This window comes from Talaromyces atroroseus (assembly GCF_001907595.1).
Source record: "Talaromyces atroroseus strain IBT 11181 chromosome Unknown scaffold_3, whole genome shotgun sequence".
NCBI lineage: Eukaryota > Fungi > Ascomycota > Eurotiomycetes > Eurotiales > Trichocomaceae > Talaromyces > Talaromyces atroroseus.
In genome coordinates, this window is record NW_017971435.1 from 1276102 (window position 1) to 1298636 (window position 22535).

The following is a 22535-nucleotide window of genomic DNA, read 5'->3' on the forward strand; positions in this document are numbered from 1 at the left end:
GACTCTTGGGCCTGGTCTAAGAGTTGAAGGGAGAGAGATGTGACGAGACAGCTGAACTGGGACAGACGAGGAAAGCGCCGCCCGTGATTGGCCAGTCTCCGGCCGTTCCTCAACTAAGCCTACCGCACCCCTTTTCGGACTAGTGCCTTGCGTCTTAAGCACTAGTGGTACGCCGTACAACAGGCTCAACAAGGAAATAAACGCAAAATATCCTATAATGGTAATTAGGGCTAGATCTCACAAAGTGTTGAAAGTGCGTTGCTGACACATGAGCAATTTTATTCACCCAAGTCTAAAGCCACCACTGGTTCTATTCTGCCAAAACATCTCCGGGTCGTACTTCTCCCTTGTAGCCCTTGCCCGGTCAGCAGTAGAAATCCTGCCCCAATAATCCTGTGTGCCATGAGCATCATTCATGAACAGCGGCCTATATACATCGGCCAATACGCCCTCGCTGATGAATTTTTGGATCTGATTGTTCAATGCGGTATATTCTGCCTGTAGAGCCGCTTCGGTGGAGTTGTCGTCGCTGGCTAGGAAATGCGAGATGTCGAGCTCCATGATTATATAGTCGGTTGTGTCGGGGAAGGAGAGCAAATCCTGTTTTGGTCCCTCTAATGTTACCTTTTGTTTCACTCAATGTGAATTTCTAGGTGACAGGCAAACTTACACCTCCCAAAGCAAGTGCTTTGCTCGTAATTGTGCGCGGCATAGGCTGGAATGCGATGGTCCCGATCATGGCCAAATCACCGATCACCTCCTCAGTAGTATTGTAGAATATTTCGAACAGAGTTGTCATTACTTCCAAGCCGACAGTTGCATTGGGCAAAGGTGTCGTCTCCGTTGCGATGCCGTAGCGTTGGCCGCTATTCAACATATCAGTCAGTATCCCGATAATAAGGTAGACGCTTGGAGCCCTTCACTCACTGCAAATCATATGCGTCATTGCTTTGTAGCTGTCATTAACTTCTTAGTCCCTCCCCGTGCTGTTTCAACGAACAAAGTCCATCAAGACATACCAAATCATAATACGAATCGAATGTTTGCGTTGTGTCCGTCAATGGCCCAATATCCGTGAAATTGTTGAAGATTCCATCTGGAGGCGTGGGTCCATCATAGAACGCAAAAACGAACCATGTAGTGAAAAGTGCTGTGTGCTCGCATGTCGGGATAATAGCTGCCTTGTCATCGGGGTAATATTCGGTGAAGTCGCGGATTGCTTGAAGGACTTGAGAGGAGGATTCGTATGAGAATGTCCAGACACCACCCCAGACCTATTAATTGATGTCAGAAGGCTTTCAGTTTCTACACGAGCAACAAGTTGTTTTTACCTGGTTAGAAATAGGATGTGTTTGCAGAGTGTACTGAGTGACGATACCGAAATTGTTACCACCACCTTTCAAGGCTGCGAACAAGTCTGTTTGTCATTAGTTTTGATTATTCTGGTTGAGGGCCATCAGTTTATGGTACCTGTATTAGTTGAATTGTTTGCATGAGTGATCGTTCCATTAGCTAGAACAACTTCGAAGTCAACGACATTATTCGCAGCCCAGCCATATTGAGAGCTCAGGAAACTCAGTCCACCTGTAACTAGTTGTTAGTCCGAAAGGAATATAACTTTCAGGTCAAATACGCACCGCCCAGTATATACCCTCCAACACCTACGCCACCCAGTCTTCCGCCAACGACCGCCATGCCTGTTCCATTGAGTCCATCCTGTGTCTCAGACCATGTAAGGCCCGGTCCAATCTTGGCTGTCTGTGTATCCGCATCGTACACGACATCACTATTTAAATCCTTAGTCGCAATCAGCAGTCCACCCTCAATACTTGAGAATCCATTATTCGGCATGTGGCCGCCAGATTTAATCTGGAACAAATCATCAGTTCCCTGTAAGGTGATAATAATTTTAGACACATCCTCAGCACTAGTAGGAAAGACTATGCATAATGGGCGCAGTGCCGAGCATGCCTCTGACCAGTAGTCCTGCAGCTCTGCTTCGTAAGCAATCGTCAAAGGCCCTGAGACAGCGCCTGTTTCATTCTTTACTGTTGAGCAAATATTGGCTGTTGCGAAAGTTGCCAGGGCTGTCAATACAATCGCCTTTGCGAGAGTTGTCGGAGATTGGCGCATTTTAACGAACACTATATGACATGCGACATGTATGATACTAAGGAAATAAGAGAAGACCAGACGAAATTGCTGAAACTGAGGAATTCAGAAGGAATATATAGTGCCAACTGCTATATATATGGAGTATACCATTGACCTACTGCAGAGATATCCTCTATCCAGGCGCTCTAGAGTATGTAGCCTCGGCCCTTGTACACCCCATTCCAGCGTGTTGCTTGTATTTTCCCACCATTGATGTACGTGGAATGAAGAAGTCGTCGTCACCTCAGATTTCCTAGTCATGTAATAAGATCTCCCATTAATTCCGTTGTCCAGCTCGGCAGTATTCTAGCATTGACCGAGTTGTAGTGAAAATCGCCGCCACACGAACAGGTTCGCTAAATAATGAATACAGCAAGAACCACTTTCGGGTCTCACCATTTTTCTATTAGCAGTATTTGCAAGGATAATATTATTTAACTATGGTCAGGGTGTTAATTTGTAAGTAGGAAGGAGAGGATAACGAACTCATGAGTACTTCTGGAAGATGCACAAAATACATAAGTATACGCTTAAAAAGAAGAGCTTATTCCTCGGCTTACTCGGAGAATTTTCATCTGACAGGTTCCTGCATAGATCCTCTTGGTTAGTTCATTCTTTGAGGAGCGCATCCTTCGTTCGACGGACTTAATCAATGGATGTGAATTGGCTGATCTTTTGCAGTAATTGTCAAGCCTCCGCGCCTCAGCAGTAAAAATATGCCAATCTAGTTCATTAGTTATTACTCCATTTGGAAGTGGCTGCGTCTGCAATACTCCCTCGTCCTCAAAAAGCTGATATGCAAGTTATGCGAATTATGCATAATGATATTCTCTAGGGTTATTTGGGGCCATTAGGGATAGCTGTCTGACACGCAAGACAATCATAATGAGCTGCAATTCCAGCAGATAATACTACGCCAAGCCATGGTTTTGTGAGATATATATGAATTCCAGATGACAGCTTATGCCAGAGTAGCGCTCAGTGCATAGAGGAACTTCGTAACAAAACCCAAGGCTACTCATGAGTCAATGGACAAGGTTCAACTACAGGCTCAAGGCATTGCCGACCGGGTTCTATATTTGCTTTAGCTGCAAACTTGATGTGAAAGAGGGCATAGGGGTTTGTGCAAATGGAAACCGAGATGGAAAGCATTAACAATAACAATAAAAACAATAAAAACCTTACGAATTACGACCAAGGCCTATGCAAAAGTCAGAACTTAACTGTTTGACAACGAGATCTTCTCGGATTCTTGTATGGGTAACTAGACGTGTTCAAATTTGAGCCGTCGCCATTTTGCTATATACCATTCTCTGAGGCTGGCTAGGGACTCTATCTTAGTTAATTTTTGAATATCTCATATGACTAAACGTCGGGGGCCTTTATCTATGCAGAGCCCTGCCCAAGTTCCTTGTCTCGACCCGCAGTCTCTTTGTCTCCGGCACAAGACTATTCACCGGAACTCAGACATTTATTTAGCGGCCGGAAAGACATTAAGTAGGCAGTGAGTATATGTCAGGCCAGTTAAGGAAAGAAAAGCAGCATGGCATCGGAAGGGTACACTCATGTCGAGCTTCTCACTCTGAGCGGCCCGGAGTACAGGCGTGTCTCGAAAGCTCCCCCGCGCATTCCGACCGCTGATGAGATCCCCATAATCAATTTGACGGCGATTGACGGCGATCTGAACAGTCGGAAACAGCTGGCCGCTGAGGTTAGAGCCGCATCACAGAACACGGGGTTCTTCTACATCCGGAACCATGGAATTCCGGAGTCTCTGATCAAAGATGCATTGTCTCAGGCCCAGGCCTTCTTTGCACAGCCAGAGGCTGAAAAGGAGAAGGCTTCTATTCGCAAATCATCATCTTTTAATGGATACTACGGCGTGGGGAGCACGCAGGTAAATCGAACCGAGTCAAAAGGTTTGTCTCAATGTCTTGGTTTGGACAAGAGAGACTCATCTACTATACTGAGTAGGGCTAACAAACTCTTAGATCACAAGGAGACGTTTTCCTTTGGATATAACCCCCGAAATGACAAAACAGTCGAAGACGTTGAGAGCCTTATCGCCAGTAATCCAGATGCCTACAAGGATGATGATCATGACGCTATGTGGGAAGGTGTCAAACATCTCCCCGGCTTTCAAAAGACTTTGATCGAATTTTGGCAGTGTCGTCTCGCTCTCGCACGAAAGCTGATACGCATTTTCGCCCTCGCTTTATGCCTGCCAGAAGACTACTTTGACAAGATGATCACTCATCCTGGGGCGGATAGTAATATGATTCATTATCCAGGAACTGCCGGCTGTGAAGAAGGCGGCATCGACAAGGAAATTGACGTTGGGATTGGATCGCATACCGATATCCAATGCATCACCTTGCTCTGGCAGGATGCTCCTGGTTTACAAGTATTGTCCAGTAATGACGAGTGGCTAGATGCTCGGCCTATCCCAGGCACTCTTGTAGTGAATATCGGCGATTTTCTTCAGAGGTTATCGAATAACACCTTCAAGTCCACCGTTCATCGTGTTTATAATAAACAGGTGACTTCTCGGTACTCGATGCCATTTTTCTTAGGCTTCAATCCTGAGGCTGTTTGCGAAGTGGTGCCTTCTTGTATCAGTGAGGAATCCCCAGCGTTGTATGCTCCTATTTCTTGTGGACAGGTCAGTCGTCTTTCTACTTTTTTCTGTTCCTTCCTTTTACTCGTGCTGAAGAATTTTAGTGGCACCATGATCGCCGTGCGTTGGCCCGGGCAAGAAAGGCCGCAGCTTGACATTCTCACATTTTTCGAATCGGAAGAAAGGATATATAGCCTCTTGTCAATAGCATGGGATGCCAGATAGTGAGAGATGACGATGTTTTACGGTATCTAGGTACAGATTGACAATAAGTACAAGATAAAAGAATATAAACCTTCATATACATTCATCGTTGAATTCTGTACAAGGAGTCAGAAGGAGTACTAAGGACGATGTCTCTCTTCTCAAAAGCGTTAATATTGCTGATTGTTATATGCAAAACGCCAGAAACCTGAAAACAAAGATCTAGACATCCTTTTCAAATCAAGTTTATCTATAATGCAACATTTCAAAAGCCATCCGGCACGAGCTTTGAAAGCTTTCGCAAGTTAGGTCCATATTTCATGAATAGAAACGGGACAGGAAGCAGAATTGCAGCCACACCACCGATGATCGAGACAGCCGGTCCAAGACCCAGTGTCCTAACCATCGGCTTTGCAGCCAGTGGAAGACCGGCAGCCATGAGGCTTCGAAGAAAAGTGACTGCGGCCGTTGCACTAGCCGCGTAGATCTTGTACACATCAATGAGAAAATTGAGACACTGCTGAAAGATGCAGTTGAAACCAACACCAATGAAAACAGCCGCCAGACAAGGCAAGACCCAATGATGAGGAGGATCACCGGTCCAGCCAAACCAAAAAAGACCTGCCACCATAACAACCGCGCCGAACGCCATAGGTGGAAGTCGTGCCTCCGGAACGGCTATCCCATTTGCAGCTTGTGAAATGCGGTTGTATCGATGCTGGTTCCAGATATTGATTCCAACTGAGGATATGACACCAATCAAAAGGCCCAAGAAGGGCAGAGAACTAACTACGGGACTCCAACCGCGAGCTTCTCTGAACACGATAGGGAAGAGCTCAAGAGTCAGATACATGACTCCGTAGACAAATGCCGCGTAGAAAGCAACACAGGTGACTATGGGCTCGGTAAGCAACATTTTCAGCGGCCGAGCCAGTTGTTTTGTGAGAATAGAGTGAAAGTCGAGTTGTATATGCTCATGGGGATGATAGTAACGAGGGTCGTTTGTCTCCTCCCGCATATTTTGTGCTTTGCGTTTGAGCAGAACCAACGGGTACACCTCCGGTAGACAGAAGAAGGTCAAGGTGAAGATGACAAAGCCCCAGATTGCCTGTATGTACGCGGTCCATCGCCAGCCCAGATGGGGATTCGTTACAAGTGCTGCGCCAATGATAGGACCCAAGGCCGGACCACCATTCACAGCTACTGCGTACAAACTCACCGCCGTTCCCCGGGTTTCTTTACTCCACATATCACCGAGAGCAGCCGTGACATTGCTGATTGGGGCGGAGCCGAAGAAGCCAGCAAAGAATCGAGTGACGAAAATCGAGGCTGCGTTTCTACTGACTCCCGTAGCGATACAGAGAATAGCTTGCAAGAACACGGCGGGCAAGATGCTGACCCTACGACCCCAGATCTCGGAGATGGGAGCCCAGACGATAGGACCAAGGACAAAACCAAGGCTAAAAAGTTAGAATTCAAGTTGTTTCTTTTGGCTGTGACACTTACACGTATAGCGAGAGGTTGAGAACGGCCAGCTCACCGCTGACATCAATATAGCTCGCAATGGCGTCGTCGGCAGGCGTTGTAATGCTTGAGCCGAGACTACCGACCAAGGCCAGCATGCCCAGCTGGAACGTTACCCACCATTTATATCGAACAGCCCAATTCTGGGGGTTCAAGGGGTCGTTCGGAGCCCATTTGACGAGATATTGCGGATCGAGAGACGTGATTCCTTTCTCTACGTCTCTGTGCCGGATGCCACCGAGTTTTGTCCTGAAGCTCTGCATAGTTGTGCTGGGTGTCTCTTGAAAGGGAATGCATGGTCTGTCACAGAGTCTCTCTTCGGACTGCGCAAAATAGAAATATGTTTTGCCATTAAACGTGCGGATTTATTTCTGCTTTCGCCCGAGGCTAAAAATCTTTAGTGGATTTTAGTGTGCCTTGAGACGGAGTACGGAGCACTCCGCATGGACGTTCCCGTTATCTGATCAATCAAAAGTGAGACTACTAGTATTATTTATTGTTACGGAGTTGTTTCATGGTTCTTCAAGTCGTCTGCACGTAAGCAGCTAAGAAGCCCTCACTGGGTAGTATTGTAAATACTATATAGGCAGTAATATCGTAACTATACAGCCAGATTACCTGAAACCGCTGGTTATTTTCATTCATGGATGGGGGAGAACATGATCATTGAAGGCTCCCGCAGAGATATGACTCGAATACAGCCAAATAACCCACCCCCTATGATTATCGATATTTTCTATGGGCAACCAAAACTAGTCGGGCTCGGAGATAAATCCGTCGGAGAAGCTTAGATCAGCACTAGGCTGTTATGGGTATAGTGCGCATTCGGTAGCAGCCAATCACACTGCATTTTACAGACCCGGCTCGTGACATGCGGCTATCCCCGATACGGAATAGCGGCAGATAGCTATTGTAAGGCTTATCGGTGCAGAAGACAGCAACCAACCGTATGCACTTGTACAGGGCAGGGTTGAATAATAAATAAAATCTTCATGTCCTATGCATATGTTCGCAATAGAAGCACCAGGTATGTGCACTGCATGGGCACCTTCGGGCTGTAGAGCGTTATGTTTGGTATCGACACGTGCATGCATCGACGTAATGGCCTAAGGCACCGCTAACTAGTGCGTATCCTCGTCATGCGCCCCGCTCACTCCCGTTCATGCTTCAACCCTTCGTGGATCGAGAGAACGCTGCTGCCAGCACGAAGAAAACTGCTCAATATTTCTTCTGGGGTCTCCAGGTCTGCCTCTGTATGTACTGTCCAAGCATCCCACGACCCCCAACCCGCCAAGCTGATCCAGTCGATATTGGGCACCGGCTTAGCTAGTTGATCCGGACTAGTCAACCGTTAGTTAGTACCGACCCCTCTCTTGCTTATCGATAGTCCCCATCATCAACTGCTGCTGCCTGCCTGTCGTTCTCTCTCTATGCAGCACTTATATCCCAAAGCGTTGACTCAAGCCTCATTCGACTGTTGTCCATCTCTGATCTGCCTTCTCGATCCCGCTCATCTCAACCGTCGTTGCCTGCTCAGTATAGACTGATTGCAAATCATACCGAGCAGCCAGCGCTGCTCCCATCATAACCACCATCACATTGTCGACACCATGGCTAATGATCAGGAGTCGAACAGTCGTTTCGATCCTAGCACAACTCCCAGGCTGCAGTATCCGACCTTTCCTCCGCTGAGCCGCTCCGTCGAAGAGTGGCTCTCCCAGTCTCGTCCGACCATGTCGACCAGCCCTCTACAGCCGGAACGCTCCTCCAGCGCTCTGAGTGAGAGCTGGGCTACGCTGAGCACTTCCGATATTCACTCGGAAGACGAAACACGCTCCGAACAGACCGATATAGCCTCCCTAATCGACCAGAACGGCCCAGATGACGTTGCTAGCCTTGATGACCGAGCTAGCAGCAGCTACACAGACGATAACGATGCCAATGAAGACGACGTTGTCGATAACTATGGTGCAGAGGACGACGACGAGGATAATGATGCAGAGAGTGCTGTTTCAGACTCACAAATGCTTCCGCGTCCGCTTTTCGCTCGCGATTTTGACCTCCCGGCTGTAGATGACAGCAGCCTCACGACCAGGACGACTTTGTTCCATCCATCCGAGTCCATTGAATTCTCGGAGCCTGAGAAATGGCCTGAAGTGCAGAGGGTCGAGCTCAAGCACACTATCAGCATTCTAGATGACCAGGAAACGGCTATTCTTAAAGACCAGCTTCCAATGAATCTTGCCGATGACTGTCAACTCGCCATCACTGTGCAACAGACCATGACTAAACAGGGACTAGACTTGGACAAACCATTCCGCGTTCTTTATATGGGCAATCCCGAATTTCGTAACATAATTCTCGACAAGATTGGCGACGTTCTGGTCTCGAGCTCGACCCATAGCTTAGGGAGCAGCTCAACGGAGTCTTCTCGGTACCATGTTGTGCCCACCTCATTTGGAGTTGGAGCTACGCCAAACTATGCAGAGCTTCTTCCCATTCACGTGCAGTTAATCGTTGATGAATGTCTTGATGCTGTTTCGGAGGCACGCCGAACCCTCAACCACAGCAACATTACACTCCATTTCAAAAATCGTCCATCTTGCACATCAGTTTGGACCGGATTTGAGCATCAGATTGGTTCAGAAAATGAATGGACCCTTCCAGATCTCTCTATTTTCCTTATCTCGGACCGGGATAGTGAAGACAATGTGCGTGCGAGGCACGTCGCCCAGAGCTTCATGAAGACTCATGGCATCCCAATACTGATCATATCCGAGGAACCCCTTTGGAAGAAGAATGGTCAGCGCTTGTTTCCTTTTGATCACCAGGGCCTGCATCTCTGCCTAGAATCTCGCCGTTCTCTCACAGGGGAGAGTGTCGTTGTAGAACGCTATCCCATCGATGTCAAGACATTTGAATCGATAACACCCAGCCAACTAAACCGGCATCTTGCCTCGCTTTCGGAATTACATCCCAAAAAGCAGCCTTCTAGCTCCACGACTCTCCCGCTTACGAAACCTCTTGAGTCAAAGGCATTCTACGATGCTGAGAAGTACCCGACTGCCAGTATCTTGGCTTGTAGTGGGCGTGCCCCAGATTTTGCACCTTGGCTACGTCTTGTAATGCTGTCTATTGTTTTGGCGATCTCGGTTTCGCTAGGATATACCGTTTTCCGCGCTATAGCTATATTTCTTCTACAATTCTATGCACGATTCGCCATGTCTTCATCATCGGATGCAAACCTCGTTCCAAGTACTACAATGGCCACAGCTATCATGCCGTCCACTAACTCACTGACTTCACTTTCATTGAAAGACCAAATTACCGACTTGACAGTCTCGAATATGGGTGACTTTTCGGAAATTTCGCAGCTACTTACAGATCGGCAGGCCAAGAATGATGATACCTTTCAGTTCCAGGTAATTGGTGATTGCCATGTTATTATCAAGCAGCCAGTGGCAACGAAGAACAATAGGTTTGATATCAAGGTGACACGAGGGAGTGTCTCTCTGCCCTACGAACTTGCAAAGCTGTTTGACGGTGTCTATACTCTCCGACTGAATCGCGAGGATGCATACGGTCTTGTCAACGTAAGCGTGTCCTCAAGGTCTAGGCAGCCACGAGAGCAGAGTCTTGAGGTCGATTTTGGTACGCCGTGGCTGAAGATTGAGAACTGGAAACGAGCGGCGCAAACGGTATCGTCACAGATTAGGAGAGATTTGGACAGTGCCCAAACTGGCCTCTCAGATATATATGCCCGTCTGTCTACGGACGTACAAGTATGGATGGGTGATGTGGTCAAAAAGTCGCACACTATACGACAGGAAGCCGAGTCGCTTCGCGTGGATGATAGGCAGTTCAAGGCCAGTCTTGACGCCATCATAACACGCTCAAAAGAAATAAGCAATATCATCACACGCAGCACGTCACAACAGTTCAAAGTGGCTACCACGGTGCTAGAGAAGATACACAAGCAGAGCATCGCTTTGAACAAAGAAGCCCGTGACATTATCAACGCAACCCGAAGTTTTTGGGGTACTCGATCAAACGATTTGCACATCCTCAAAAACTCCATTCAAGATGCCATAGCCATGCCTTCCTGTTCTTCTCCTTCGAGCTTCCTAGTTCGAGCGCAAAAGTCAGCAAAGAAACTCACCGAACAGAACTTGAGGCGTTTCACAAAGCTCTTGCAGCGACCCCGAGAATAAACGAATGTAATGAAGGACTAACGAACAAACTGGTAACGGGCGAAATTGGGTTTGGATTTTCTTTTCTCTTACCTTTTCTTCCTTTTTATTTTTCTATTCTGTTGTTTTGAAGGATAATACTTTATGGATTATGGAGGTATGGAGGTATGGAACTTGGGTGGGAATCTTTATTTTCTACGAGAGAACGAAACCACTATCAGGCGTTTTGCTTTACTTTCTCTCTCCACTTTTATGCGTTTTTCTATGATTTCACCGGTTGTGGTTTAATTGTTTCTGGGTTGTGTTCTCAAGGACACCGCAAGAAGACAGAATCTTCATTCAACAACTGTTTCATATTAAAAATGCCTGTTCCTAGACTGTATCCAGGTAAGTTGCACCTTATTGTGATCTAGTCAAGGTATGCTATTTGTGCAGGGCTATTTGGTATATATCTGTAAATATATAAGCAAACCCATAGGGCTATTGCCTAGGTACGTAATCTTCGCGCCAAATCCTCCTTGGCCTTTTCACACGCATCCATCACATCAAACGTAGATACAATCCCTACTCGCCGATTAATCTCCTCCTCCATGCGGACAAAATCCCTGTCCACACCCTCGGCACGCCACTGGTAGCAATCACCAATGAATCGACTACTCTGCACCAACCACTGAGAACGTTCACGACGCGAGGCGTCGAATGCAGCAAAAACAGATTCGAATGGGATATCTTTCCCTTCCTTGTCGGCGCGAGTTTCAACTGCTGCTAGTAGTAGTGTGGCTAGGACGGCACTGTCTTCAATACAGAATCCGCCGCCGGCACCGTGGTGAGGCGAAGTTGCGTGCGCAGCGTCGCCGAGTAAGCATACCCGGCCTTTGTAGAAAGTGGACACTGGGTGGTCTCCAAGGTCGTATATGGCCCACTATGTTTATTTGTACACTGGTTAGCAATGTAATGATACAAATAGCCGGAAAGAAAAGAGCATACAATGTCCATCTCAGGCTTAGTAAGTTTGATCAGCTTCTGGATATAAGGCTTGTAACCCGCAAAGTCGCGCAAGAGATCTTCTTGACGAGCAGGCTTGGTCATTCGCAAGGGATCGTCCCAACCTTCCGAGGATGTTTTGAATGCCACCAGGTTCACTAATGCGCCGTGGTTGACAGGGAAAGTCAACATGTGTCCGTCGGGTCCCATCTTAGGTTTTTTTTCCCTCCAATGTCAATTCATGCCTGTTGTGTGAAGAAGCAGAGCGGTAGTAGTAGTTGTAGACTTACATGCATAAAAGCGTTTTCGGCGATTTCTTTGCCAACGGCTTCAATGGCATCGCTCATTGGAACCAACGCCCGATAGGCATATTTGCCTGTATACCCAGGCCAAGCTGACGGACTATCCTCGCCAACGACGTGCCGTCTTACAGCGGACTTGATTCCATCACAGCCAACCACGGCATCGGCCTCGGCGGAGGTGCCGTCGGTGAAATGAATCACGACCTTTTTGTCTGCGCCATTCTCTTCGATACTAGATACCCGTTTACTAAACTTGGCGATCCCCTCTGGAAGAAGTTTGACGAGTTGTTCCAGGAATATAGCGCGATGCACGCCGCTCTGGCCCATGCCGTTGGAAACGGTAAACTCGATCTTGGGTTCTCCTTGGCCGTATGCATCGACATAATCGAACCAAACTTTCTCCTTGGATGGCCATATGTTGCGCGTGCGCACTCTCTGGAATGCCTGTTCCACGCCCTCGTGGCAGATTCTCATGGCCTGCACGGCATTGGGACCGAATGCGACGCCGGCGCCGATTTCGCCAAAGGCACGCGCGGATTCGTAGATGGTGACATTGATGCCGCGGTAGTGCAGGGCAATGGCCAGCGTGACGCCGGCGATTCCGGCGCCAACGATGGCGATTTCGAAGTTAGGCATTCTCAGAGTTCAGAGGAAGTTGAGTTGGAGGAAGAGACGGAAGCCCACGACGAACGCCCGCCGCCTTTATAGAGGGTGTCCATGGCTTAATCAGGGACAAGAAACAAGTCCCACCAGAGCCATCTTTCGACGAGGCGTATGGCTGGCGCTGGTGGTAAGTGGTTATGCTAGCATTGCTAAGTCGAACCTAGAAATCCATGCGGGGTCCGAAGGGGAAGGGCTGCGGAAGGCGCCGACAATGGGAATAGTAGAATGGCTATACATACATACATATATATATATATATATACGTATGTATGTATATTGTATTTATATGAAACATATCAATGTCTAAATAGTATGGACACTCCAACGCATGGCAGTCTATGCGTTGACAAAACAAGATTGAGTGCGCCGCTTATTTAGCGCGCAGAAAAGTGGCGGGTTCTCCTGCATGCAATATGTATGTATGTATCGATGCATCGATGTATCGGCGCGGTACGGTATTGAGACCATGCGCCAGGCCAGGCCCAGTTTAGCCGTATGGTGCGTATGGTGCGTGTGGTATGTATGGTACGTACGGTAAGCGCCCTGTTTGCTGCGGCGGGGGAAAGCAACCAAAACATCCAGCAAACTGAGGTCCCTCCAACACAAAAAATTTCCCTATAGCAGACTCAACCTCCGATCACCATATATCACTCCCCCCATCCCTCTTCTTTCTGTCCCTGCCTGCAACGAAAGAAGCCCCTCTCATCCTCTTTCTCCTTTTATACCACAGGAACCATTTCAACAGCCCACGAAAATGTCTGACGCTACCGAGCCCAAGCCCGACCCCACCACCGCCTCTACGGAGGAGACCACCACCCCTGCCCCTGCCGCTGAGAAGCCAGTCGAGAGCACTGAGGGCGAGGAGAAGTCGGTCACTGAGAAGGCTGCCGACACGGCCTCCAAGACCGCCGATAGCGTCTTCTCCATGTTCGGTGGCGGTCCCAAGAAGGAGAAGAAGGAAGAGGCCGGTGATGCTGGTGAGCCATCTGGTTCATCCAAGGCTCAGAAGGCTGAAGACGAGGTGAGTTGATACTTGCTTTCCTCTCTCCTTCTTTCTTACGCACGCTTCTAGCTTCAATATCTTAATATGATATGCGGGGCAATTTTCTCCGGCTCTGTTCTAACCACATCTCTCATATACAGGAAGAAGCACCCGAGTCTCCGGAAGTGGAATTCGAGCCCGTCATCCACCTCACCGAGAAAGTCGAGACCAAGACCAATGAGGAGCTAGAGGAGCAAGTGTTTAAGATGCGTGCGAAGCTGTTCAAGTTTGACCGTGAATCTCGCGAGTGGAAGGAGCGCGGTACTGGCGATGTCCGACTTTTGAAGCACAAGGAGAACCAGAAGACCCGCTTGGTTATGCGCCGAGATAAGACCCTCAAGGTCTGCGCCAACCACTACAGTATGTTTCCGCCTCTTTTTTTTTTATTTTTTATTTTTTATTTTTTTTTTTTTTTTTCCGTCTAGAATTCAGAGACTAATCGTCGTAGTTGTCCCCGACATGAAGCTGTCTCCAAACGTCGGCAGTGACCGTAGCTGGGTGTGGAATGCCGCTGCGGATGTCAGCGAAGGCGAGCCTGAGGCTCAGACCTTAGCCATTCGTTTCGCCAACAGCGAAAGTAAGTCTGAAGATGTTTATCGAGTGTAAAGCACCAATGTCTAATCTGACTCTATCTAGACGCCAACCTCTTCAAGGATGCCTTCATCAAGGCCCAGCAAGAGAACGAGAAACTCTTTTCCCAAGAAGCTTAGACCAACAACATGAGTTTTATATTGACACTGCGCAGTCTACCCAAAAAGGTGTCGTTGTCTGCGCCTCACCCCCCGTTTTCCCCTGGTCAACACGGATTCTTTCCCAGCTCAGAGTCCCGCTCTCTCCCCCGGTTATCGATTTACCTATCCATCCCCTTGTTTTCAACACACAACACATCGATTCGATGCTCCGGTGCGAATGAAGATACCGTGGATAACATGAATGTGCTCCTGGCAAAAGCCAGGAAAGGATCAATGGCGAGGCAGACGTGCTGCCATTGATGGGCGTCGTGGTAGATTATGGTAGAGCATCAGGATTGATATACACAGAAACACACAATGCACATACTTGGTTAATTCCTTGTGTAAGCCTCTTTAAATGCATGCTGTAGATACTAGAGACCGAGTAGCGAGCTGCTGATTGGTGGGGCGCGCAGACCCCACCACAAGCTTTCCCGCTAGCGCAACACCAACTCTGCCTCTGGCGCTAACTTCTCCAACTTCGCGACAGATGCTTGCACAGCACTTCCTATCCTTACTGTTCTCTGCAGTTCCTCTGTTCTCTGCGGCACACGCACAGAGATTACTCCATTCCTTACCTCTACTGCAGCACTTCCCCAGATCTATCGCTAAATCTTAAATCCCCAGTGCGACAGACAGCTCTTGAGCAGTCTCAAAGTCATTCCTGGAGGAGCTTCACCAGACAGAGCTCACGACTTCTCTTTTCTCGTCCCTCTCACATAGCAACCCTGTCTGCTGTGCAAAATGCCTGATGTATGTCGTTTGTGGTTCATTGGCTATGTGCTTTGGTAGTATTGCATGCATGTAGCACGTTCATGCAGTGTGCGCTTGTCTGTGCCTCACCTTGTTTCTGCTCACTTTATGTGCATAATGACTTGATTATATTATGACACTGTCTTTATTATTATTGTTTCTTTCTCTTCTACTCTGCTCGTTATCTCCATACTAAGCTCAGCGCTAATCTGTCAACCTATCTATGCAGGTCAAGCGGACAGTCAAACTCGTGACCGAACAGAGCATCATGTGTGTCCTCCCCCACCTCGCTCCATACATGCTGTGGTTTATATTTACCCGTCATGCAATCTGTCTTGCATTCCACTGTGCATTCCTTGACAATATCAGAATCCTCTGGGCTGTACTGACACATGGCAATACAGCCAGGGCCGAGATTCAGGCGTGGAAGGATTCCCTCTTCGATCATGGTCCATTGAGGTCTACCTCCTGAACGAGCATGGCGAGGAAGTGCCAGCCACCGTATTTGACAAAGTGATCTACCGTCTCCATCCCAGTTTCGGCGCGCGCGCAACTCAGAGTATTCCCTCCCGTCTTGTCTCATCTTGTCAGAGCCATTGACTGACTTGAATCCTCCAGCTATCAAGAATGCTCCATTCCGTATTCAGGAAGAAGGATGGGGTGAGTTCGATATGCAGATTGGATTCGTTGCCGACAAGGAACACACGATTTCACACGATCTCAACTTCCAGCAATCCCGCTACGAGTCGAAGCACACAATTGTTCGTTCCTCCCAATCCGAAGTTCTGAATTGACAATATAAAAGAAGAGAGAGACACTAACAAATATGTCCTTACAGACCTTCAAGCACCCCAAACCAGCTCTTCTTGAGAAATTGCGAGAGTCCGGGCCCGTCCCTGGCGAGGAAAACGGCGTCAAGTCGAAGCGAGGAGCTACCGGCGAGGAAAGCGTTAAGAAGAAGAAGAAAACCGAGAAGAACGTGCGTATACATCGTTGCTTCTGTCATAATCCCACATACTAAAGTTGTGTACAGATCGACATGGACAAACTCGCCGACGGACTGCAGAGACTCGGTGAAGACGATTTACTCCAGGTAGTGCAGATGGTACACGACAACAAGGCTCCCGACTCGTATACAGTGAACGATGTTGAGCGTGCGTCCCTTCTCTTCGCTTTTTCCAATGGATTGATAGACCTGACTAACCTTCCCGCTACAGAAGGCGAATTCCACGTCGATCTGTACACACTGCCCGACGCACTGATCAAAATGCTCTGGGACTTTGTACATCAGAAAGGCGCTGCTTGAAATCGGGAAGTATCTGTCTATCTCATCTCGCCATCTCTGAGCAAGAACGATACGATATGATAACGAGAAGCGGCTTTTCTTATTTTTTCCAATTCATTTTCTTTCAATCATGATATCTTTATTTTTGCCCCCTTTCTTCACGTCTTGTTCTCCTCCAGTCAATGGAAATGGAATGGATGAAATGCAGTGCAATTCAATGCAACGAATACAATTAGTTTAATTTAGTTTAGCGCAGTTCTCAGTCTCATATCAAGACTACGAGCTACCTAGTTGGGGACACTGGGTAGGAAAATATCGATCAATGACTTTTTTTTTTCTCTCTGGCCGTGAATACGGGGATTATAGAATGTTATAAATGATTATTATCCAGTAGGTAAGAAACTTTGCTTTTCTAGTCAGAATTCATCACAAAACAAGAGCCTCCCTCCGTAAGGTATAAGATACAAAACATTAAACTCTCCTTCTCCCAGTGAAAAACAACAAAAATGTATTAAATAGGATGGGATATCTCAACGTATACATACATGCATATATAGGAAAGGGCATTAAATAGACAAAGGAGACGAGTCGAGAATGTCAAAGTGAGATCATCGATCAATTTTTTCTTATAAAGGAGAAAAAGATTAACAGAGAGGTATTTGCAATATGGTCACAAGAAAAGAAAATGAGTATAAGAATGGAGTGACAACTGATAGAGCCGGCTGCCAGTAGTCATTTTGTTGATTAAAAGTGGCGAATAACGGTGTAGTATGGTTGGTATAAGTTCATGCAAGCATTCGACAGAAATCAAAATCAGACGAGCCATTTCTAAAAAACGCGGTTCCTGCAACATCCTCGTTAGCAAGATTCCAGAATAGATTGCGCATGGGAAAAGAAAAACATACTGGTTTAGCAAATTCTCAATACTAGTAGATGTAATCACGCTTCCGCGAGGGATCTGTCGCGGAATATCGACTATTGTGCTAATCACGTCGCCAGCCTTGTAAGCCAATAAGGCCGGTGCGTCGATATGACTCATCTCAGCAATTTCGTGATGCAGTTTGATGAAGCGTGTAGTGCTCTGTTTGCGCGCAATGACTTCAATGGCATCCTCAACCTGGGCGCTAAGTGATGACTGCAATCAGATCAGTAAATTTTGTATCGAAAGAAAGACGAAAAAAGGGAAGAACGAAGCGTACCTCCGGATCATAGATGCAAACAACAACCACAGTATCAGACGCAACCCGCTCAATGGCATTCAAATACCCCTCCGCATCCACCGTGTCTACCCTGCCATACAAGCGTTTGCTTGGACTTGGCCGGCGCTGGCTGCGGTCTTGCAATTCCTGCAGACGCGATTCCCGCCATCGACGCATAAACTCCTCGTCTTCGTCCGAACTGCTGCTCTGAGACGAGGCCTGGTCTCGCGAGATGTTGTTGCCAGTAATGCCATTGTTGGCCCCGAATAGCTTCGAGTTCGAGTCTAGACCGGCAGCACTCAGCAGCGTGCGACGGAAAGACTTCTTGCGGGCGCGCTCGAACGACTGCGCATCGGCAATGACACCCTTTGGGCCGGTGTTGGCGTCGAACAGCGTCGAGGGGACGGTGTATGCAGCGGTGCGAGAAACCATTGAGCCGCCTTTCTTGGATGTTTCGCGGTGATAATCAGCGTAATCGGAGTCGGCGTCAGAGAGTTCGTACTGGTCTTCAGCGGCGGTAGTAGTGTGATCTCCTTCGGAGGCGGGGGAGTCGCTGCGGTCTTCGGGATGGCCGCGCACTGTATCCTTGTTGGCCTGGATGAGGCGGTTGAATTCGTCTTGGGCAGAGGACATATTGAAGAAGAAAAGGGGAAAAAAAAAATTAGTACGGAGCAACGAGAGAACACGGTCCCCTTTTGTAGTTTGGTTGGTGGGAAAGAACCAGAGTTTACTCGGGAACTTCAAGACGGGAAGTCACGAGGTGCGGGTCTGTCCTTCTCAGCAAGACAAAACGTGGTCGGTGGGCTGAGCTGACGAAATAATGCCCCTTCTAAGCCTGTTAGGGTTGTTGGACGATGTTTCAGATTGTGCAGGCAATGCATCGCCACGCTAAGCTTCGTGCTCTATGCTCGACTAAGCAAATGCTCGAGCCGATCGCAAGGGCTAGCAACCCTAATCCTCTCGTTCTCGCTCCGAGGGCTGTGCCTAAGCTGAGCCGGCTTTGAGCTTGGGTTGGTCTTCATGTCGGCCAAGGCCCAATTGTTCTCTTCCTCTCGTCATCCGTAAAATGCTAGGCGTGCTGCAGGTGTTGCATCTGTTGTTTCATCGAGGACTAAGGCTGTGAGATTCCTGAGGTAGTAAGGTGAGATGCCCCAGGCACCAACCAACCATCCCCGTTTCAGGCCCTTTTTTAGCGTGTTTCAGAGTCTGCAGATCGCACCCCCCCCTCGGCTTCCGGCGCTGTGATTTGTCCGCTGGGCCGGCGCTAGAAGCCGCTCGATGTTCTTCGCGTATTCTAGCGCGCTTTACCCTGCCTGCCTGAGACTCCGATATCCAAGAATACGGAGGAACTAAAGGTAAATACTACACAGTGATCATTAATATAATCTGTAGCAATTAATTGGACCGTTAGCAAGGTATGAGGTCATGCAGTCAGCCTTAAGAATAAGCCACGATGGCCTAATTGCATTGGCGACATGCTTTGGCAGATAATCACATCATCATACGTAGTACTACAAAGAATTCTCAATAATTAGCTGTTTCAGCAGAACTGCCGTTTATTGCACGAAGTACAATTCATATTCAGATAGAGGACACATAAATCCAATCTTTAACCCCTCGGATCTTCCGGGGTGATAAAGAGGGGGTGAGTCTAACAAAGGGCAGAACCCCGAGTAATGTACAAAACTAGCCTAAGATTGCCAGATCCGGGAGATACTCCGTGAGTTATGCATACATAATAAGAACTCTAACTAACTACGCCTTCATTGTACAGCTCCCAGATTGAGACATAGTACAATACTAAGCCTAAATATGGAGTAACAAGGCCGGCTCTTTTGAGGAACTTGAATTGGAATGAAATAGGCATTGATCTAAATAAGCGCAATAAGGATATAAAACAGAAAGGAAAATGAAAAAAAGGGGAAGTCAGCATATCCCTGCGACATATCTAGTGATCAGCAAGCCAGTCTTCCCAGTTCTTCCATCCTCCACCAGACAGTATATGAAATTTGAAGGTTTGATCAATCGTTGATCTGCTATCCACACAGCACACACAAAATACACAATTGGTTGAAGACTTTGCAATGAAAAAGAAGAAACAAAGAAAAAAAAAAACCCAAGTCAGATCGTGCTTTTCGGGATCGTAGAAAGAAACAAAAAGAATACGTCGGGCACTGACGTACGAAGTAAATGAGAAGAAAAAGAAGCAGACAAGGGATGTACCATTCCCAAATGAAGTGGTTCAAAAAATCCAGCATAAAAAAGCACCATACCTAGATGCCGGCTGAAGTCGATAGACAAACCAAACAAAGACATCCAACCAATGCCATCATAGCCTGACTGGTAATAAATTATTCTTTCCACTTCCCAACGGTAAAGTATATAAATAGGAAGAAGAAACAAGGAGAAAAAGAAAAGAAAAAGACAAGCCAGCATGAAAGTGAATGAAAGGAAATAGCCAAAGAGTAGACGTCGCTGAAGGTGGGGGCCATTAACGTTGTATAAGGAGTCAAATAGGAGAAAGAAGCACTACCGCCCGATCAGTAGAGTGGGCGTTTCCTCGTCAGACCACCAAGATGAAAACATTTTTCGCGCAGACGAATATTTTGCCAATGATACTTGCATATAGAATTTTGTATATGCATGATTGCGTGAGAAAATATCAACGGTGTCGGGGTTGACGCAAGGTCGATGGAGAAGAAAATGTATCGTACAAAAGGAGATAGGCAAACTGCTTTTGGCTTCAAGTCATAACTATCGATACGGGGTGTTGTTCGATATATAGAGGAAGAATTGACAGTTCAGCCCTCATTACCAGGCCCAAACCTTGAGCTGTATATAACGTCAGTGAGGCATCAGCAGAGTAAACATGTGGTCAGACGTACCAAGGAGTCCCAAGATCCAGTGCACAGACTAATACCGTCGTTGCTGACACCGAGGCAGCTTACACGGTTTTCGTGACCACTTAGTGATCCAACCTTGTCCCCACGAAGGACATCCCAAACCTGGAATTATTAGCTATGAGCTCATATCACGAGGTGACCAAACAAATATACCTTGCACTCGAAATCATCATAACCAGCAAACAGCAGTCGTCCAGAAACGGAAAAGGCGACGGATGTGATTCCGCACAAAACTTGGTCGCTCTGGTGAGAAATAAGGTGGTTAGCGTGTGTATTCGTGGGGAAAGAGAAAGAAGACAAAAGGGGCAAGGCTTACTTGGTAAGTGTTGAGCTCGCGATCCGCACGAATGTCAAACAGGCGGCAGGACGTGTCGTCGGAACCGGTACCAAAAGCATTTCCGTCTGGGAAAAACTGGATTGCGTTGATGTCGGACTCGTGACCAGCAAAAGTCTGAACAGCCTTGCCGGTGCGGATATCCCACAGTTTGGCAAAGGCATCACAGGCTCCAGAGACGAAGACGTTCTGGTTGGTAGGGTTGATGCTGATGGACATGACGTCGCCAAGATGGTCGGCAAATTCGGTGACCTTGGACCCGGACTCGATATCCCACAACATACATGTCATGTCTCCGGACGAGGTAATGATTCGGCGGTCGTTAATGAAGCGACAGCAGGACAGGTAGCCCGAGTGACCTGACAATTCGCGTGCGACACGGGTCGGACCTTCTCGGGCGGAGAGATTATAAATAGAGCAGATATTGTCCAAACCACCGCAAGCGACATAGTTACCGCTGGGAGCGTATGCGCACGTCATGACCCATGACGACCGTAGGGGAATGGCATGCACCTTATTTGTCGTGTAAGCGTCCCAGATAATGAGTTTCCCGTCTTGCGAAGCCGACACCAAATGTCGTCGATCCGTAGACCAGTGCATGGCGTAAATCTTGGCCAAATGGCCCTTGAGTGTCCGCCGAGGTCTCATACCAATGCGCGGAAGACCGTCGGTATTATTCATTGCAACTTGTTGCACTACATTGAGCGGGAAAGGTTAGCGAAAGCTGGATCGAGATGTTTGGTCAAATGTGCGTCGTGAGATATCCCGGGCGAAAAGCCAGCTAAGGAAGAAGCCGCACCACAACGCGGAAAACAGCTCTCTCTCCTAGGCGGCCTGTCAAGAAATAGATGGGGAGGTCTTACGCGTGGTGTCGGCGAGCTCATCCTTTCTGCGCTTGATCTTATCCTTCAACCCCTCGGCTTCGCGCCTAGCTGCTGTGATCTTGGCTTGCATCTGCTCGCCGCTCATTTCGGCCGCCATGGTGTTCAGCAAAGAAACCCTGAGGGCGGCTAGGGAGGGAGGCAGGAGGGAGGGAGAGGAGAGCGGAGGGGTTGGCCAGGAAAGTGCCTGTCAGTTAGAAGACGAGGAAATGAATGTCTATGGAACGGACGCAGCAGAGGTTCGATGAGTGGAGTTGGTGGACGGACAGGCAAGGCTCTCACTCTCTCTCTCTCTGTGGACGGGAATTTTGGGGGGGGGAAGGAGGAAAGCAATGACCAGCCAGCCGGTTGCTTAGTGAGCAGGGGCGAGCCAATGGTAAAGTGGCGTAACACGTATCCACCGATGGAATGTCAGTACGGTGTAATACGAGACGTATCAATACCCGGGGAATTGAACAAATATATCGAGATGTTTGGCAATAATTGACCCTCATTTTGTCGACAAGTATCCGTGGTCAGAAATGAGGAGAAGGTTCGCTAATAGACAATTAGTAAAGCGCTGCATGGAGAAACATAATGTGCGGTGTGTACCGTAAGTGCTGGAGAGCGCCAATCACAGCCGTTGTTTGAGGGGGCAGAAAGGATTGATTGCCTTGATTGCCATGGGGGCAAAAGCGGTACTGTATACTCATTATTGAATATGTAGCAGTCACAGGCCGATGCAGAGCATATTTCAGGAGTGTTGAGGAACTAGTTATATATACGTATA

At 47.8% G+C, this 22535-nt stretch overlaps 9 protein-coding genes across 9 annotated transcripts, besides 1 other annotated feature; 4 read left to right on the plus strand and 5 right to left on the minus strand.

Annotated features, from left to right (window-relative positions):
* Positions 1 to 282: 282 nt before the first annotated feature.
* On the minus strand, positions 283 to 2133 carry UA08_03482 (hypothetical protein; the record flags this gene model as incomplete). The annotated part of the gene is made up of 7 exons (XM_020265787.1): positions 283 to 600; positions 671 to 866; positions 928 to 956; positions 1020 to 1274; positions 1332 to 1417; positions 1471 to 1584; positions 1638 to 2133. The coding sequence occupies 7 exons, from the start codon at positions 2131 to 2133 to the stop codon at positions 283 to 285; spliced, it is 1494 nt and encodes a 497-aa protein (XP_020121573.1).
* A 1564-nt stretch (positions 2134 to 3697) lies between these two features.
* On the plus strand, positions 3698 to 4926 carry UA08_03483 (hypothetical protein; the record flags this gene model as incomplete). The annotated part of the gene is made up of 3 exons (XM_020265789.1): positions 3698 to 4073; positions 4146 to 4816; positions 4876 to 4926. The coding sequence occupies 3 exons, from the start codon at positions 3698 to 3700 to the stop codon at positions 4924 to 4926; spliced, it is 1098 nt and encodes a 365-aa protein (XP_020121349.1).
* A 314-nt stretch (positions 4927 to 5240) lies between these two features.
* Positions 5241 to 6762, minus strand: UA08_03484 (hypothetical protein; the record flags this gene model as incomplete). The annotated part of the gene is made up of 2 exons (XM_020265790.1): positions 5241 to 6435; positions 6482 to 6762. 2 exons carry the CDS (start codon positions 6760 to 6762, stop codon positions 5241 to 5243), a joined length of 1476 nt encoding a protein of 491 aa, XP_020121348.1.
* A 1347-nt stretch (positions 6763 to 8109) lies between these two features.
* On the plus strand, positions 8110 to 10710 carry UA08_03485 (hypothetical protein; the record flags this gene model as incomplete). The annotated part of the gene is made up of 1 exon (XM_020265791.1): positions 8110 to 10710. The coding sequence occupies one exon, from the start codon at positions 8110 to 8112 to the stop codon at positions 10708 to 10710; it is 2601 nt and encodes an 866-aa protein (XP_020121351.1).
* Positions 10711 to 11176: 466 nt separating this feature from the next.
* Positions 11177 to 12611, minus strand: UA08_03486 (hypothetical protein; the record flags this gene model as incomplete). Its single annotated transcript, XM_020265792.1, has 3 exons — positions 11177 to 11611; positions 11677 to 11883; positions 11964 to 12611. The coding sequence occupies 3 exons, from the start codon at positions 12609 to 12611 to the stop codon at positions 11177 to 11179; spliced, it is 1290 nt and encodes a 429-aa protein (XP_020121350.1).
* Positions 12612 to 12868: 257 nt separating this feature from the next.
* Positions 12869 to 12926: a repeat region (Identified by RepeatMasker using a combination of RepBase library and repeat library created with RepeatScout).
* A 466-nt stretch (positions 12927 to 13392) lies between these two features.
* UA08_03487 (hypothetical protein) lies at positions 13393 to 14390 on the plus strand (the record flags this gene model as incomplete). The annotated part of the gene is made up of 4 exons (XM_020265793.1): positions 13393 to 13659; positions 13782 to 14040; positions 14129 to 14257; positions 14317 to 14390. The coding sequence occupies 4 exons, from the start codon at positions 13393 to 13395 to the stop codon at positions 14388 to 14390; spliced, it is 729 nt and encodes a 242-aa protein (XP_020121179.1).
* A 765-nt stretch (positions 14391 to 15155) lies between these two features.
* On the plus strand, positions 15156 to 16470 carry UA08_03488 (hypothetical protein; the record flags this gene model as incomplete). Its single annotated transcript, XM_020265794.1, has 7 exons — positions 15156 to 15164; positions 15394 to 15434; positions 15569 to 15723; positions 15783 to 15925; positions 16003 to 16143; positions 16198 to 16318; positions 16382 to 16470. The coding sequence occupies 7 exons, from the start codon at positions 15156 to 15158 to the stop codon at positions 16468 to 16470; spliced, it is 699 nt and encodes a 232-aa protein (XP_020121178.1).
* An 807-nt stretch (positions 16471 to 17277) lies between these two features.
* UA08_03489 (hypothetical protein) lies at positions 17278 to 18281 on the minus strand (the record flags this gene model as incomplete). The annotated part of the gene is made up of 3 exons (XM_020265795.1): positions 17278 to 17293; positions 17355 to 17584; positions 17649 to 18281. 3 exons carry the CDS (start codon positions 18279 to 18281, stop codon positions 17278 to 17280), a joined length of 879 nt encoding a protein of 292 aa, XP_020121594.1.
* A 2178-nt stretch (positions 18282 to 20459) lies between these two features.
* Positions 20460 to 21866, minus strand: UA08_03490 (Guanine nucleotide-binding protein subunit beta; the record flags this gene model as incomplete). Its single annotated transcript, XM_020265796.1, has 5 exons — positions 20460 to 20480; positions 20534 to 20653; positions 20705 to 20794; positions 20868 to 21580; positions 21749 to 21866. The coding sequence occupies 5 exons, from the start codon at positions 21864 to 21866 to the stop codon at positions 20460 to 20462; spliced, it is 1062 nt and encodes a 353-aa protein (XP_020121595.1).
* Between the last annotated feature and the right edge of the window lie 669 nt (positions 21867 to 22535).